This window comes from Rhinocladiella mackenziei (genome assembly GCF_000835555.1).
Source record: "Rhinocladiella mackenziei CBS 650.93 unplaced genomic scaffold supercont1.4, whole genome shotgun sequence".
Lineage (NCBI taxonomy): Eukaryota > Fungi > Ascomycota > Eurotiomycetes > Chaetothyriales > Herpotrichiellaceae > Rhinocladiella > Rhinocladiella mackenziei.
In genome coordinates this window covers 3,246,536-3,264,151 of record NW_013550601.1, presented here as the reverse complement: position 1 = coordinate 3,264,151, position 17,616 = coordinate 3,246,536, and the positions used below count along the sequence as shown (strand labels likewise).

Below are 17,616 nucleotides of genomic sequence, written 5' to 3'. Positions count from 1 at the left end.
TTGACAAATGCTACAGATCGAGTTCAATATGAGGGCCGACACTTGTTCTTGGAGGAATCATGACGGGGGAGTAAGGATGGGAACAATCCTCAGGCTTCGCTCTTTAGACGAGGACGTTTGTAATGTGAGTCAAGAATATGCTTAGAATCATGATTTACTAAACAATGATAGCGAGAACGGGGAACAGCGAGGTCAAGTTCGAGAGAAGAGCAGAGCCATCATTTTGACTAACTGGAGATTACATGTGCCGGTCCTTTGGTCTGCTACCCAACCTTGCACCTCATGCATATATGCAAGCAAGACTCCGAGGGCCAATTTCGAGATGTCGCTACTCAGGTTTGTTTCCCCTAATATTGACGCACAATCCTACCAAAAACAGTAGCCAGATGGTTATCTCCGTTGAAGTTCCGTCCTCAGCATATGTGTACAACACGGCCTCAAAGAACCTAATGGGATAGAGCAATGACCGCCACGAAGGAAAGAGGAACTAAGTGGAGGGGGAAAAAAAAAGACCAAATAGAAACAGGAAGAGAAGGACTACATCGAACAAGAACAAGAGAAGGGATATTCCGTCGAGAGATTATGACTAGTAAACTGAGATGACATGGCATCGGGTATCTCTGCCTCTCCTCGATACACGATTGCCTTGCGGTGACAAGCCCACCGGACTACATCAAGAACTTGGAAATAAGCAGGAAGGAAACGGCATGGACATGGGTAACGGACAGTGACACTCTTCGCAACAAGCTTCTAAGCTGAATGACATTTTTCTGTTCGAGCGAAGCATGAACATACGCATCCTTCGGCCCGAGGGGCTCTTTGAGCCTTCGCTTGTCTCTTTCGGCTCTTCGAATCTGGCCCTTGTGGAAGGGAAGGCCTCACACTCGAATTTCTCTCCGAGCAAGTCTTATGCTCAAGATGTGCGAAGTCGCAGGAAACCGAAATTCCTCCAGAAGCAGAAGCTGGTCCTTTTCGGTTCCGGTCTGCGAGGCTGCGGCTATATATCCAACTCGCATCTGGGAATTGCTCCACTAGTACATGAAATGGGGATGAAAGGACCAGGTATGCGACATGGACCCACTCCAAGATCCCAAAACCAAAATATTGTCTTCTCTTCATATTTCTTCGCCCTGTATCACGACTTCCGCATCAGCAAGGATGTTCTCGGAGACTTTTGGAGCATCTCTTTTTCATGTTCTGGTTTCGGAGAGGACTCGGACAGTTTCCAACACACATGTGCACGTTCGAACATTATTTCGGAGAGATCTCAGCATCTATAAAGAGGCCGGGATCTGGCAAAACAAGAGATTGGGGGTAGTGCGGCTTGTCGATTTCTTCGTACCTGGGGACTGACTTAGACTTTTGAACACCGCCTCAGCTCCATTGATCCGGCTTTCAACGGCATCTCTCAACTGTTCTGTGAAAATCATCATGGAGCCTTCTCAATTCGAAAAGATATTCAGTCGAGCTGACAGCATCACGGGCCCTTTTGCTGACTCACTTCTCCAGCAAGCCAAGTTTCCTCCTTCCACCAATTCTGCACTGGTTGTCCTTGACATGGCCTGCGGAAGCGGCGTCGTTTCCTCCCATATCATGGCTCTGCTCTCCTCTGAGGCAAAGTCTCGCCTCGATCTCACATGTGCCGACACCTCCGATGCCATGATATCCAACCTAACTAGACGCATCGAGGCCTTGGGATGGAAAAACACCCGAGCGGTCATCGCTGATGCCATGGTGCGCCAATATCAGCCCGACAGCTTACATTTGACACTGACCATGGATGTGCAGGACACGAAATTTCCTTCATCCCACTTTTCGCACATTTTTTTCAACTTCGGACCTATGATCCTGCCCAATGGCCTCGTCGGTCTCAGGGAATGCCACCGGATCTTGCAACCGAATGGAGTTCTGGGCTTCACTACATGGCAGACGGTCCCATGGTTCATCGACTATCGCGCGGGTATCGCAATGAATCCCTCTCTGCCCTCGTTTCCGTCGGATGATCGCCTAAAGCACGCGTTTTCCGAGGCGCCTGAGCGCTGGGATAGTGTCGAGGACCTCAGAAGTCACTTTGAAGCGACGGGGTTCGATGAGGTTGAAGTCCGAGTTGCGGAGTGTACAACGAAGTATAAACTAGGAGAAATGGAAGACATGATGCCTTATACACTAGGTATGATGATCCAGAAGTTCTGGACCAAGGAGGAACTTGAGAAATATCAGGGGCCGGCGGGGGAAGCGATCTTGGAATATCTCAAACTGAAGTACAGCTCTGGACCAATTGTCTGGAACTGGGTGGGTTTTGTCGCGACTGGGAGGAAGGCCTGATTGGACTTAAACGGTGACAACGGTGGACTAGCGACGATCAGAATATCCTGGCCTCTAGGCACTTTGACGAGCGTGTCGAGATTGTTACATTTGAGATTCCTTCCGAGGGAGTGGGTTTGCTGTAGCCTTGTCTCTCCACCCCCGGGCCCCATCTTCACTTACCTTCATCTCGCCCTTGACCCGTCTTCGACCGCTTAGAAATTGTAAGTTCTGTGAAAAGAATACTCGGTGCATATATCTCCTTATGTCTGTTCCAAGCAGAGTAACAAATCCATTTCCAAATCAAACAAAGTGACCTCGGTCCATCGTCAATAGCTTCCTTCCATATTTTCATGACATTCAAAACGTTTTGGAAAGTTACCGTAAAGTGTCATTAGTTTCCACCATTAGAAGCGTCACAAGTCCACGGAAACGTCTCTTTCTCTGACTTTCTCTCCATATGCTTCTTGGCCGATTTCTATTTCCAAATTATGATTCCCCACTCGTTCTTTACTTTGAATATAGTCCGTATGCTGATGCTATGACAATAAGAGAACAGCCGAAGAGGATTTTTTCCCACTCCCATTTTACTTGCGTGCGTGGAAGAGCTCGTCTGCTGCCATCTTGGAACAGTATGTGTTTGCGATCTGATCGGCAAAGTAGCACGCCTCGGCATCGGCGAGTTGAGAGGCACTAAATTCTCAGTTCGCGGAGAAATTTGTGGACACTGAGGAATGAGCGGCGGCCGGAATGAGCGGCCCTATGGCAGCTCCGGCCCCCACTGTTGATATGGCTCCAAGAGCGGAGCTAGTAAGAGTAGTCGAGCTCGGGGTTGACGGTGGTGCTGTAATCGGTGTTGCTGCAGATGAAGGGGTCGAAATCGAGATCGAGGTTGACCCGACTCCCGTGTCCGCCTCGGAACCGGTGAGGCTTGAAGAGGGTGACAATCCAGATGAAGCGTTGTGAACCAAGCTGGACGAAGAGGACAAAGCAGGAGAAGTCAAAAGCAACGGTATTGAAGCCTGAGAAGCCATCGAGCGTGCGGTGAAAGAGGTGTCTACAGTTGTCTTGGTTGTGCTGCTCGTCAACATGATCGCACCCGAACTTGACGAGGTACCGATGTTGGTGAAGAACACGGCTGAAGAAGTAGCATTTACGTTGGATTTCGAGGCGACTCCAAGGGAGCTGTTTCCTTTGTCAAAGACGACGAATTGGGACTTGATGAAAACGTCACCGAAGATCGAAAACCCGATGCCATCGTTGGCTTGCATGCCGCCAAAGCAAGCTATATTCGCAAATGTGTCAGCTTCGAGCCCTGGAGACGGGGGAAAGCTCCCACCAACTCACTTGAATCATCGATCGGGGCGAAATTGAGGTAACTGCCAGGGACCGTGGCCAAGTGATTCTCAATGCGCAGTGCGAAATCCGGCAAAGGCGAAGCGCATGGAAAGACGTAACCACCTTGAGCCGTATCATATTGAGCCCCTTCGACATTGCTCCAGTAATCGTCCACGACAGAATGGTCCACAATGAGGAGCGTGGTTCCCGTGTCAACGATCCCTGTCATGGCAACGTCGCGGACAATATCGCTCCCAACCTGATAACCGGTAGTCGTAATGTTCCACCAGCCTTGCGAGCTGTCGATTTTGGTATAGGTTATTTCACCGAGATACTTCGTCTGATCAATGAATCCAAAGTCGTAGCTACCGGTAGTGCCTTTCTTTAGATTGGCGGTGAACAATTCTGCTTCCAAAAGACCTTCCTGAATGGCTGTATCGAACCATGTCAATTGCTGAATCGGTTGAACTAAGAGCAGACCATTAGTTTATATTTTACAATCAGCAGGAGGAGCAAAACCAAACCTGTGTTCAAAGTACTAAAGCTGAGGCCGAGAAGTCCAGATGATTCAGTATCCGATTGGAACGAGGGACTGACTTGAGTCGCCAGTTCGACAGCTTGCGTACCTACAGTGATGTTATCAATGGTCACGGAGTCTTGCATGACATTACCGCTTGCGGAGCTCCCATCTGCGTATGTAATTGACCACGTGTATCCTTCAAGAGGTCGAGCCGTGCTAGACTTGCTCGCATCGTATACAGTGTGACCGGAGGATTGTGATTCGGGGAGTTCCGAAGAAAAAACCCATCTGATGATACGTTAACATTGGTCTCGGAGGCAGGCGAGCGTATATGTGACGTACAGATCGGCCGAACCCGTATCCAAATTCAAGTTCAAGGTTTGCCCTCCGATGGTGACAGGACAAAGGTATCTGGAGTCGTAGGCGCCAGGACTCGCAGCCACGAGCGAATTCGTTAATGCAGTGGCCACATCGTCTGGAAGGACGGCCTTGTATTTTCGATAAGCCTCCACGAGATGAGCTTGAGGAGAAGATGGAGATCTTTCCTTCACCTCACGGATCGTAAGACCAGGGTTCCGCACGTGAAGCGGTCTCGCATACCCTGGGTAGACAGAACTCAGAAGGATAAGACACGTGACAATAGAAAGATAGGCCATTTTGAAAGGAAGGAGATGCTATCGTTTGGCAGCCAGACTTTTCAAGACTCGGCGCATTTCTTGAGGGCATTGAAATACATTCACCGCACTGCCGTCTGTATACATCTTGATTGACCTAGCAACAGGATCCAGGATCGGCGAGAGGAACGCTGGTTGATCGATGACTTCAAGACGCGCTATCGAGGAACGAGTTGATAATCACGTACGAAGTGGCCTTGCCTTCAGTCCTCTGAAATCAGGTAATTCCGATCATCATCAAAATATGGCCGAGTGACGTAGTCCTTCTTGCCATAAGTCGAAATGAAACAAAAGAAGTCTCCTCTTAAAGGGTCTGCTCCTTTGCTCAAAAGAACTGTCAAACAGTAAGCTGTATTGCCACTTTAAAGTGGGTATCCGCGCTTGGGTGTTAAAATCCTCCCACGGGAAGAAGCCCCCCCGACCTATGGCCTGTGCGAGGGCGCTACCACGGTTACATCAAGACTGAGGCCGTAGATCATGGTCTGTGTTCTCCGCGTTGCGAAAGGAGACGCAGAATGGTCGCGGCAAGGGAGAGACAAGCGACCAGAGAATGATCTGACGGTCGTTGCATTCACGTGATTGCCAACTACTCGGGATCCGGAAAATCTATAATCCGAAACTAACTAAATCCTTTGACTGGCCCCATCGGATCCAGTCCGGGGGCCAACCTCCGAGCCTTCGTATCACGTGATTGGCCAACTCTCGGCAATCCGGAAAATCTATAATCCGAGAATTGCGTAATCCTGTGCTCTGATTGGCCGGCCCCATCGGATCCAATCCACGGCCCGCCCAGGGTAGAGCGCCGTAGCCCGGAAAATCTATAATCCGACACGCAATCACGTGCTCTAATTGGCTTGACCCCATCGGATCCAATCCACGGCCCACCCAGGAATGGGTAGAATGCCGCCTTTGTCTGCCAGAACCCCTTGATCGGGTCCAGTCTATGGATCACGTGTGGACGATGTTGATCACGGTGTCCTGTGCCGGCCGATATCGACCCGTCGGATCCAGTCCATGGCTCAGGAAGTAGACGACGGTATAACCAATTAGGAAAGCCGACAACGATATTGGCGATGTATCTAGCTCCTCGCTGTACAATGTGATGTCCCATCCCCATGGTTGAGTGCGGCCGAGGCCTGCCAACTTGAGGTGTCCTCGATCATCCTGCCTATTTACATCTGCCTGGCAACTGTACGAGACGAGGTTCTGCAGCGAGGTTTCCCTCCTCATCCATATCCCACAGCAAGATTTGACGTGACCCGACAACAATGACAAGGTGTGCGTGCAGCTCAAGACCGTCTTTCTCCACCATTTGCTGTACTTCAGTGCTCTTGATATAACCTCTTAGCTGCTGGCTCTCATTTTCCATGACCCATGATCCGATTTTTCCTCGACGGAACTTGTCCCAAGTGGCGAATTCAAGCTGAAGAATTTCAGGGAGCTCGTAGTGGCCCAGGATGTCTGCTTTAGGGAGATCCCCCTTTCTGCCGCCAACTTGTAGGAAGTTAATTCGATAGAACTTCCATTCGGTAACTATCAGGCGCCCGCGAACCTCGAAGATAAGATCGATGCGACCGTTTGTTCGATTTGGCTACACGAGACGTTTGATATTGCCCAGCCAATAGTGGGTAGTGGATTACCTTGGTCACCTTGAGTTCTGTGTGTGGAACAGGAAAATGGTTTTGCATGAGGCTGAAATGGAAGCTATCCCGATGGGCTGCTTCATCCTTTTTGGTAAGATCATTGACGGTGACGTCTCGTTGTTCAAGATCTCCGTAGTTGACGAGATGCTGAAGTGCTTCTGAGAGAGAGTTACGCAGAGCATACTTTTGGAGAACCGCGAGAGCGATACGATCTGCCGCAATCCTATTCGGTATCTTGAGGTGCGTTGTTGGCTTTTCCGGGTGAAAAGTAAGGCCGCCAAAGTAGACAAGTAGTGAACGCCACGCGGAACAATCTTGGTCCTCATTCTAAAGAGATATAAGTGAGCAGAAACGGGAACTGGGGCTAAGATATCAACATACCAAGTCTCGAAGCGTAAATTCTGGTCTGAATCGCTGGTATTCCAAGGGCTTGAAGCTCCCTTTTCGTCACATTCCAGTGCTGTTTCGAAGTCGCTTATCGCTGGCGCTGAAGCAGCAAATCTCTCGAGAAACTGTTCAGATACTTCAGAGTTTTCCGGGTCTCGAATTTCTGGTGTCTTTCCCTCGATACGACGCTGAAGGTATGCCAAGCACGTCTCTGCGTTGTAAGAAGTTTCGATCGTTTCATCATTACAGAAATGATATCCGTTGAAAGATAGAGTCATTTCTGAAAGAAAACCGTTGCGGGCTTCAGGGTCTTCGGAGATTCCCTTTAGGGCGTCCTCCAAGTCCGAGCATGTCAAACCACAAAGTCTGGCCAGGTCCCTGTCGAATGACATATTTCTCGCCAAATTGAACCCACTGCCGAGAACGGATAAGGAGAGCGGTGAGATGCCCGTGATGAAAACTCTTCGGATGACCCTGTCTGCGATCCATGACTTTATTGTCGTCCAGAAAGACTTGAAATTTCGTCCGATTGCTGTATCCTCCCAAGCGATCTTGGATCCTCTGTCGGTCTTGGGTTGTTCGAGGAAGTTATTAGGAAAAGCATCGTACTCGTCAACGAGCAGGTAGATCCCTTCAATGCTAGCAAGTTGCTCGTCGTTCTTGATCGCACGTCGGACTGACCTGACACACTTCTCGAGACTGACGCTGGGTTCGCCACTGTCAATGCCTCGGCGTAGAGCTTCATAGTTTCCGCCCAAGTATGCAGCATATTCTTCGTGGAACGACTCGATGGAAGAATTCAACATCTTGATGAGTACATCATTCGCCTTCGTAAGGTCGGGGTCGGGGGTGATTTTGGAAAAATCGAATTTCAAGACGAAGTACTGTCCCGGTTTCACATACTCTTCTTTTTCTGCTTGTCTTTTGTCGATTTCTTTTTGCACATCGAGACTCTAGAGTGATTGGAAGACAAGTAAGTTCTCACGTCAAGGCAATTAAGGACATCGTTGCATATCTTGTAGAGTGATTGATGTTCACCTGCAAACTGAAGACCGTGGAAATGTTCCAGCGTACTCACCGTCAATGTTTTGCCGAACCGACGTGGGCGGTAGAAGAGGATGGAGTTGTCGAGTTTGTGCAACTTGAAGATATAGCGAGTACGATCGAAGTAAGCCTGGCCCTCTCTCCGTAGAAGAGCGGGAAAAGTCCCGTCTGATCCGGATCGGAAGTACTCCAGCCAGGCGATGTGAGGCGGACTCTTTCTCTTCCTCGTGTTCGGGTGTGCAGTGTGTTCTGTTGCCATAATATGGATTAAAGAGAACAACAGAAGGTGCACGGTCGGTGGACTTACCAATGCTGGTATCTCGCTCCATCCCCGCCATCTTCGTTGCCAGATCCGCGAGTTCTAGGCTGGCCCCAATAGGCAGATGGCATTTCTTTTCGAAGAACCAGCCTGCATCAAGAAATGCTTCCCCGAGAGGCGTGCCGCTTTGAACTTTTCAAGATCATCGCCTTCGAGCCGATTCGGTTCGTTCTGTTGGATCCACTCAAACAGCTCGTTCCTACCCCACTTTTTGATCTCCTCGACTGTTGGGCTCTGCCTGGCCGGCCTGCTTGGGGTTATGTTCGGCAAAGGAGTCCATGGCGGTTGATAGGACAGCGGGACGTAGGTAGAAGCGAGCACCAGCGGGTGTAGGAAGCCGGCGTAGAAGACAGGCGTGGAGGCAGATGTGGAGTGGTGGCAGAGGACAAGCGAGTGGAAAGTGACGATATTAGGGTCAGGATGATGAGCCAGCTCAACTGAATCAGAGCCGCTAAAGAGTGTCTGCAGTGCCAAGAGTTTGTCGTGTTTCGGTTCAACTTCGACTTTCAGCTCAACTCGAAGTCAACGAGGCAACTCTTTAAACCCACAGTTCCGCACCCCGAAGCAGTCTCAAATCAGCCCTATTCATATCATACCAAGATGTCCGAAGGTATTGACAGAAATGCGGATGGTCAGCCTCATCTGAACTCAACCCGTGACTCCCCAGCTAATTTTGCTACAGACCGCATGGAATTCACCACCTCGAAAGAGGTGACGGTCGCTCCAACATTTGAAGACATGCATCTCAAAGAAAACCTCCTTCGTGGAATCTACGCATACGGATACGAGTCTCCCTCTGCCGTCCAATCACGAGCCATCGTCCAAATTTGCAAGGGAAGAGATACAATTGCCCAGGCACAGTCAGGCACCGGCAAAACCGCCACCTTTGCGATTAGTATTCTACAAGTCCTGGAAACATCTGTTCGAGAGACACAAGGTCTGTGCGAGAAGCAACTCTGTGAGGCATGACTGACGAATTCCAGCATTGGTTCTCTCCCCCACGCGCGAGCTGGCGACGCAGATTCAAAGTGTCATCATGGCCCTCGGCGATTACATGAACGTACAATGCCATGCCTGTATCGGAGGAACCAACGTCGGGGAAGACATCCGAAAACTTGATTACGGTCAACATGTCGTTTCCGGTACGCCAGGACGTGTGGCGGACATGATTCGGCGACGAAACCTTCGAACACGACATATCAAAATGTTGGTCCTAGACGAAGCAGATGAACTCCTTAATCGGGGGTTCCGTGAACAAATCTACGATGTCTATCGATACCTTCCACCCGCGACACAGGTTGTGGTTGTGTCTGCGACACTCCCTTATGACGTTCTCGATATGACCACCAAATTCATGACCGATCCGGTCAGGATTCTTGTCAAGCGTGACGAACTGACACTGGAAGGGCTTAAGCAGTACTTCATCGCCGTTGAAAAGGAAGAATGGAAATTCGATACTCTCTGCGACCTCTACGATACCTTGACAATCACTCAAGCCGTCATCTTCTGCAATACTCGTCGCAAGGTTGATTGGTTGACGGACAAGATGCGTGAAGCAAACTTCACCGTTAGTAGCATGCACGGTGAAATGCCACAAAAGGAACGAGACAGTATCATGTCCGATTTCAGACAAGGCAACAGCCGAGTTTTGATCAGCACCGACGTCTGGGCTCGCGGTATCGACGTTCAACAAGTCAGCCTTGTCATCAACTACGATCTTCCCAGCAATCGAGAGAATTACATTCACAGAATTGGACGAAGTGGTCGATTCGGTCGCAAAGGGGTGGCGATCAACTTTGTCACCAGTGATGACGTCCGGATTCTCCGAGATATCGAACTCTACTATTCCACACAGATTGACGAGATGCCAATGAACGTTGCCGATCTATTGACTTGAGATGGGGACTGGACGGAGTCCAAGAAATCGCCTTCATCGATTCAGGCTCTGGAGGCAGTATCGATCGAACGACGACGCTCACATCCCACCGTTACCTTCGCCAGCCTGCTGTCATCGCCTTGCTATGGACTTGTTCAGGGTATTAGCTAGGCACAGTCTCGACGGATGGCGGCGCCATTCTTCGTTTAGCTTGCTCATGCAATATCTCCTTTTGCTCGACAAAGGTTGGCCCTTGGCATCTATCAAATGAGAAGTCACAAAGAAATTTGGATTTGGGCTCCTCCGTCCGGAAGATTCAAGCCCGGTGTTTGACACGATCAGATTGCAGTCAGACCATGACTTCCCAAAGTTTTTCTTCGTTTTAAGTATCGGTATACTGAGGATGGAAATGGGCCGAAATCAATAAAAAGTTTGTCTCACTGATTTCCACATATCCTAACCCCCGCTAACACTTTCCAGAATGCTCAATGATCAATTTCCGAACCATCTGTATTTGTCAATCAGAATCATCGATCAATCGAATTCTTCAAGTTTCCAGGTATTTCTCACACTCACGTCACACAAGGCGTTGAACAAGCCCGTTCCCGGTGTTTATTCACTGACTCTAGCCGTCAAACGACGAAAACACATCCTTCTCTGCTTGTTCATACTCCTTGAGAATGGTCTCACGTATCTTCTCAGATCGCACCTTGACGTCCAAAGCGTAGTCCTTGGCACAAACCAGGAACCCTTCGCTATAACCCGTCGTCGGGTTCGTGTCTGGGATGATTGGTTTTCCATTCTCATCCTTACCCGGCGCAAATTCAAACGCCCACAGCAACTTGGAGATTGCCAGGAACAAATTCCGTTCCGCAAGGTGGATGCCAGGGCACAATCGTCTCCCAGAGCCGTAGCCATAGTGGTCGCGATCCTCTGGGTTAGAGGCCTGTGCCAGCTCAGACGCCAGCGCCGTGACGCCCTTGTAATGGTCTGGATCGAATGTGTCTGGGTTCGGGAACCGGTGCTCATCGTGATGCATGCCCCATGCGTTGATGAAAATTACGGAGCCTTTGGGAATTTTGTACCCGTCGATCCAGTCGTCTTTTTCTTGCTTGTTAGCCAGGATGTCGAAATCCCAATCCCAATCCACGCAGGGGAAAGAGAACAAGAACAAGGATACGAAAAGGAAAAAAGGGGGGGCGGGGCCGGGGAGTGTGGAAATGAATGACTTGATTTGACGAACCTTCATCCACAGCATGCGGAAACGCCAACGGCACAACGGGCCTCCATCTCATCGCCTCCTTCACCGTGGCCGCCACATATGGCAGACTCGCGTAGTCCGCCCAGGTGGGACTCCTCTCCTCGCCCATGACACTATCAATTTCCCTCTGTGCCTTGTGCATCACTTCCGGCCACTTCGCAAATGCCTGCATTGCCGCAATGATGATGCTCGAGCTCGTGTCACTGGCGCCTTCCATCATAGTCCCGCCCAGAAAGTACAATTGATGCCGATTGAACTCGAGCTTGTCCTTCTGATCGAGCACTCTGTCCATGAATGAGAACTTCGGTCCCGCAGCCTCGCGTCTTTTTTCGAGCCCTGTTAACATGTCATTGTACAACTCATTCATGGCGCGGCCGACGTCGCTAGCGCGGCTCCGCCAGTTGCCGAAAACACGCTCGGGCACGAAGTGTAGGAAGGGAAAGATATCGACGGGTGGCGTATTGCCTGGCTCCATGACGACCGACCAGTTCTCCATCAACTCGTACAAGCGACGCATGTGCGACGTGTCGACCGTAGGTGTACGCACACCCCAGATCGTTCCACAGGCGATACTGTTCGTGTACCGTTTGGGATGCAGCATGTGCAGGTCGGGCCGGAGAAGGAAGTCGCGAAGGAGCTGGGCGGCTTCGGCGTGTTGCAAAGGTAAATGGTCGTGCATCACGATCGATTCCATAAAGTGTTGGTGGATGGCTTTGCGATATTTTTGCCAGGTTTTCCCGTAGTGCGCAATCAGGACGTGGTCGCCGCCCGTGATTAGGTTGTGAGAAACGTAGCTGTGGGGACGGTCGCTGTAAATATTGGATTTCTTGTCGATGAGTTGTTTCACGAGGGCGCGGGAGGTGAGGACGATGGCGGTTCCGGGACCAAGTTTGAGCGAGAAGATCCCACCGTAGGTCTGGAGATGTCAGAGAGGTGAAAAGGAGGATGAGAGGGATTGATATACTTTGGACCATTCCGTGAACCTATAGTATTCATGAACATTCTCGTTAGATCCTCGAGTCTTGCACTGTAGAGAGGAAAATAAAGACGGGGAATATCTAGTACTCACTTCAAATATGAACCCTTGGTGGGAATCTGATGGGCGTTCCCTATGATCGGTGCCGTGGGCGGACCTAGACAAAGTTCATCGGTGACTGGTTTCGATTTGATTTGTTTTTACTTGGTTTCATCGCGTTGGTCTCCCCCTTTTGTACATAGCCTTGCATTTGGGCATAGAGCTAGAAAGATATCCAGGAAGACGAGCATGGAGGCAAGCATGTAGTAGGATGTGTGTAGATAGGCAGACACATTGTGTAGTGAAGGGGGTTGAGAAAGAAACGTACCAGGTGGAAGGCCCTTCTCACGTCGTCCGATGAAAAGGAACGCATACAGCAGAAACGCGCTTAATAGGCCCCCGAGGAGAGGGAGCAGTGTTGAGTGGAATGCCATGGTGTCACTTTCTCTATTGTGTTTCTGCCCCCGCTGCTGATGGTGGATCGAAGTCTTCTGTTCGTGATTGTGATCTTGCTTGTGGTCGTGGTCTCGTGCTACCTTGATTGAGGTGGAGGATGAATGTGAATGCGTTTAACGTAGTTGCGACCAGCTTCTCCTGATCCGAACAGTCAGATATGAAACACGTTCCTCGCTGCGTCCGTGCCGTAGGGGTCGCTTCAATGAAGGTGGAAGGATCCAAGGTCCACGGGGATCGTGATATATCTATCCCTATCCCTCGAAGCGATCGACCACAGACCGGATCAAGAATGGATCGTATCGCTTCGTAGTAAAGGGTGTTCCGAGAAAAGTATTGGTAGGGCCTAATCGAAATCGAATTCTGAGCGTCCGCACTCGGAAAATGCTTTGATTTGTCCTCCTGCGTCAGACTGTACGGCCGCCAGCTCCGCGTGAGGTATAGGGTACGCTATCAGTGGCTTGTGCATGCCCGAGGGACCATATACTAGGACGCTGTGGAAGTAACTCTGTTCGTCCCACGTCAGAATCTCGTATTCGAGGACGACGTCTCCTCGTACGAACTGAATGATAATGAAGCGTGAATGAAAGCTGGGAAAAGTGGGAATTCTGGGGTAATCCCGACACATTATACCCGGAATCTCTGGGTTCCCCGCGGAGACAATCCCTCCTGGCCTTTCGGTCCCACCGCCCGCAATGAAGGGAGCCACTTAGAAACCATTCCGAACCCCAACTGGTCCCACCGGGGCTCCGGGACGTCAAGATTGAAGTTGTATGTGTCTGTTCCGGGAGATCAGTATGTGGAAAGGGCGAGCAGTGACACAGATCACGCATGAGAGGATCATTCCGGGAAATGAAATGTGATTCATGCCAATGGATCTCGAGAAGTCCACGGCACCTAGCCAGGCGGGACTGAAGGCATGCAAATCAAGGCCACATCTGATATATCAGATTGTCGATCAGTGGGTGCTCAATCACTCGGGCGTGTATGAAATGCTCTTTGACGTGAACACATTTACCATTCGCAAGAGCGAGTTGTGTCGCTATCGTCGTTCAAATTCTCAGAGAGTTGGCCACTTCGCGCTTTGCTTCGGAAGTACGCGAGTCGCGGAAAATACTGACGCTCTGTCCTATCACAGGGTCGGTCCTGGTCTTCCGAAGAGCGGCTGTAACTGTGCAGACCAGACAAGATGAACACAATGGACTTGGGAGTGTGTTGGAGGCAGAGGCGAGTAGATGAGCGTTCGTCAAACAGTATCTCCGGTTGCGGTCGTAGCAAGGATGTTCATGCACGCAATGCCATATGCTGTCCAAGACCTGATCTGTTTGGAGGAGATATCAACAACTAGGAGGAGATCGTAACTCTTACAACTGTTTTGTATGTTGATTGGCCAACGCAGTCGGTTCTTCCTCCTCCTGCCTCGAGCTCAGCCGATGACTGCTTAGATAGCATAATTATATCGGCTCGATGAGATGCTCGACAAAACGAAAAGATTGCAAAGCCATCATCTCTCTCCCCCGCCATGTCTTATCCTCAGTCACCGCCTCTAGGTACAGCGGACGTCAAGACGGAAGGAGGAGGGAAGATGTTCTGGATAAGGGAAATGTGGGTGGAGGTAATTGGTGTCACACTGCCTCAATGAACTCTTTACCTTATTCCATCGCAAACCCGCGGCCCATTTCCGTTTGTCGCACGCAGAAGTGCTCATTTTTTCTTGGTAGCTGCGAAGAAAGCTTCCTGGATTTCTTGTCCATCTCTGACCTCTCGTAAGAGCTTGCCCGTCTCCGATGCAGAGAGCCACATTCCAACAAAGTCCTTCAAAGTCTTGACATCTGTCACAGCATTTTCGACGGTGGTGTTGTGGGCGCAGAAATGCAAGTTCATCCTCGATCGTTTTTATCTTCGTTCTGATCTTTTCTTCGTTAACGGACGCTCATTCTTCTCGAAATTTTCATTCTCCCTGGTCAAGCGAGCTTCTGCAGTCCCGCATATTCCGAGGCGAGTGTGTGGCCAGCAAACTCTCACGGACTGTTCTGCCTCTATCTTCTTTGGATCGTTAGTGACAGGCCTGAGATCCTTTTGGAGGCGTTCCTTTCCCACTTTGAGCTTCTCAATCTCATTGAGCCGTGCCTAGTTGGTATCACTGGCTGCGTTCAGCAAACCCTTCAAAGAGTCGAGTGGCTCAGACGCCAAGTCCAAAGAAGGTCCAGGAATGTCTAGTTTTCGACGTTTGACCGGTAAGAGAGCCTATTATTTTCCTATGGCCGTAGCACCGTTGGTTGGTTCCAAACCCAAATCACGTTCTCCTTCATTGGACGATTGCTGCTCTGCGATGTATGTCCCACTGTATCCCCAGGTTCGTCAAGACGTTGGCGAAGGACTGACATCCGGTATATGTAGTTTGCATCCAGCTGTTAGTGATGTATTTGGTATGGTAGGGGATCATTTTCGTCCTTTGAACTATGTGTAGCGGCAATCGGGCTCCAGTTGGCCTCTGTGCCTCTTCAGAGGGTCCTTTGCACACTTGATTCGTAGGCAGACTGAAAATCAAGCAGCAGCATATGCGACCGGCGTTTTCCGGTCTTCTCCTTCAGTAAAATACATATCACGCTTGAATTCCTCGACCAAATAAAGTGATCAATGTTTCCGCATTCGGTTTCTTTGATCAGAACCCCGGAGTTGGGGGGGAGGGGGAGATGTTCATTCAGTGATGCGAACATAAACTCGCAGGCTTGCAGAGAAGTGTTAATGCGAGTATCGTAGCATTTTGCGATATCGTAAGAATGGAATACCTCATTCACTCCGCTAACTGCACCGTTGCTTCGAGTCTTCTATGCACGACAAACGCTTTAAGGCGACGAGCGTAAGAGGTCGTCGCAACCACCTAGCATGAAGGTTGAACGTGGTAGACATGTAGAGAAGGTTGGAAAGATAGGAAGTCTGGTCGATAGGATCTGTCTTGCACGTGCTTCAACCCGTATTACTCTTCTCGGGCTGGATTTCTTTCACTTGCTCTTGAGCAGGATGCTACATCAGCAATTTCTTCAGTGACACCTCAAGCGGGATTGCAACTTGGTCGATGACCAGATGCGGGTGGTACGTGATCAGCCGACCTTTCTCACTGCTTCAGTGCAATGTTGAAGACAAGTACCGCAATCTTTTCAGTCCCTCACAACACCCTCAAGTATTCTACCAAACACGCCTCTGACATTACGTGGACTTCCTGCCTGAAGCGTGGTCAAAACAAGCGCAACACTTGTGGCAAAGACTGTCTGTTCTCGACGTATGTATTGTTTGTCATAGACTCGGGGGAGGATAGTGGCCAATGCTCTGGGAGCCACAAAGAAGGCGATCTCTCGTCTTCTGCTCGGCTTCTCCAGGAGAATGGACCATCCACATGCAAGGCACCCAGCCAGAACACAGAGTCCTGAATCCCACATTTGCGGAGTAACGGTCTTGTATGAAAAGAGCTTTGGACCCAGCCGAGTTCGTGCCAAACATACGGCGTAGTAGAATACGCCGACAAAGGTCGCGAGGAAGGAAGATGATCTTGCAGCAGATATCAGACTGTGCAGGATCGACTTCAAATTGGGTGATCGGATTCGCGCTAGGAGTTGAAGTGGTACGTAGATCTCCATGGCGAACTTCCAGCTTCGCCAAAATCTGGAGACAGCGTGAAATTCACAGCTCTTGCCGGTGCCACAATGGTATAGCTCGCAAGGGATTGGAATGGTCTTGGACGGATCGGCGTATTCTTCGGGCAAACCGAAATCTCGGCACAGGCCAGCGAGAAGTGGTGCTTGCCCGGTGTCCTCTCCGTACACAAAATCACCCTGTCTAGCCAAGCGGAGAGCTTGAATCAAACGGAAATCTACGTCAGCCGCCTTGGAAATCCAGTGGTTGTATGCCCGAGGTAGTCGGTGGGGAGAATAAAACCACGACCACATAATGATAGCCGCAGACGTGGCAAATATGGACGGATCAGCCATCTTGCCTATGAAATTGGCCAATCTTGGACTTCGACGTCCGGGATGCTTCGACATGGATCGAGTTCGTGTCCACGTGGTGATGATTGCAACATCCAGTGCTCGGCAAAAAGCAAATAGGGTGAAGTCAATGGTTTTGCCGGCATAATGGGGGTGATAAGATGGTAAAGATAAATGATCTGGGTTCGGTGACTTGAAGTCGCTTATATTGACGGAAGCAGCACTCCTGGATTTCGCCCTTTTTCGCACCCAATCTTCATCACGATTGAGGAGGTCAAATGCCAGCCACGCCGATAAGAGGGAACAGATAAAGTGTATGTGCGCAACGAGGAGGCTCCTGAGTCGAATCGGTCTGCCGAGAGTGGCAAAGATCCATTGAAGAATGGTGCGAACAAGACGGGGTAAGGCAGTGGATCCTCCAACAGCCACTGCAGCTGCGGTGGGAAATCGATTGAGCTGGGTCGAGGTTTTGAGGATGGTGTAGAGCAAATTCAACTTTTCTTGGACCGTGACATCTTGTCGTCGACGACTTCTGAGGAATCCAAATAGCCTAGGGCCGGTGGTGGTTAGATAACCCAAGGTATACGCCCGTAGAAGTGGCCTGAAAGCGGTGATGTCAACGCGTCTTGTCGCGTCCATTCATCAAACGCCGACCCTGTTCATCCATCAATTGGCCTGGCAAGGTTGAAACAGTGGCACTGTTTGCACTCCTCTACCGTGATGAATCGACCACGGTGATGCGTGGTGGCGGTGTCGAAGGAACGAAGTATCTGTCAAGTTTGCAGTTGTCGATAAT

At 50.2% G+C, this 17,616-nt stretch overlaps 6 protein-coding genes across 6 annotated transcripts; 2 read left to right on the top strand and 4 right to left on the bottom strand.

The window, feature by feature from the left end:
- Positions 1–1,431: 1,431 nt before the first annotated feature.
- On the top strand, positions 1,432–2,325 carry Z518_06291 (uncharacterized protein; the record flags this gene model as incomplete). The annotated part of the gene is made up of 1 exon (XM_013417101.1): positions 1,432–2,325. The coding sequence occupies one exon, from the start codon at positions 1,432–1,434 to the stop codon at positions 2,323–2,325; it is 894 nt and encodes a 297-aa protein (XP_013272555.1).
- A 680-nt stretch (positions 2,326–3,005) lies between these two features.
- Z518_06290 (uncharacterized protein) lies at positions 3,006–4,818 on the bottom strand (the record flags this gene model as incomplete). Its single annotated transcript, XM_013417100.1, has 4 exons — positions 3,006–3,589; positions 3,652–4,110; positions 4,167–4,450; positions 4,505–4,818. 4 exons carry the CDS (start codon positions 4,816–4,818, stop codon positions 3,006–3,008), a joined length of 1,641 nt encoding a protein of 546 aa, XP_013272554.1.
- A 1,523-nt stretch (positions 4,819–6,341) lies between these two features.
- Z518_06289 (uncharacterized protein) lies at positions 6,342–8,509 on the bottom strand (the record flags this gene model as incomplete). The annotated part of the gene is made up of 5 exons (XM_013417099.1): positions 6,342–6,702; positions 6,861–7,819; positions 7,945–8,159; positions 8,218–8,354; positions 8,433–8,509. The coding sequence occupies 5 exons, from the start codon at positions 8,507–8,509 to the stop codon at positions 6,342–6,344; spliced, it is 1,749 nt and encodes a 582-aa protein (XP_013272553.1).
- A 320-nt stretch (positions 8,510–8,829) lies between these two features.
- Positions 8,830–10,126, top strand: Z518_06288 (ATP-dependent RNA helicase fal1; the record flags this gene model as incomplete). The annotated part of the gene is made up of 3 exons (XM_013417098.1): positions 8,830–8,860; positions 8,912–9,166; positions 9,213–10,126. The coding sequence occupies 3 exons, from the start codon at positions 8,830–8,832 to the stop codon at positions 10,124–10,126; spliced, it is 1,200 nt and encodes a 399-aa protein (XP_013272552.1).
- A 604-nt stretch (positions 10,127–10,730) lies between these two features.
- On the bottom strand, positions 10,731–12,815 carry Z518_06287 (uncharacterized protein; the record flags this gene model as incomplete). The annotated part of the gene is made up of 5 exons (XM_013417097.1): positions 10,731–11,212; positions 11,349–12,282; positions 12,331–12,349; positions 12,436–12,499; positions 12,710–12,815. 5 exons carry the CDS (start codon positions 12,813–12,815, stop codon positions 10,731–10,733), a joined length of 1,605 nt encoding a protein of 534 aa, XP_013272551.1.
- A 3,180-nt stretch (positions 12,816–15,995) lies between these two features.
- On the bottom strand, positions 15,996–17,459 carry Z518_06286 (uncharacterized protein; the record flags this gene model as incomplete). Its single annotated transcript, XM_013417096.1, has 1 exon — positions 15,996–17,459. The coding sequence occupies one exon, from the start codon at positions 17,457–17,459 to the stop codon at positions 15,996–15,998; it is 1,464 nt and encodes a 487-aa protein (XP_013272550.1).
- Positions 17,460–17,616: the final 157 nt, after the last annotated feature.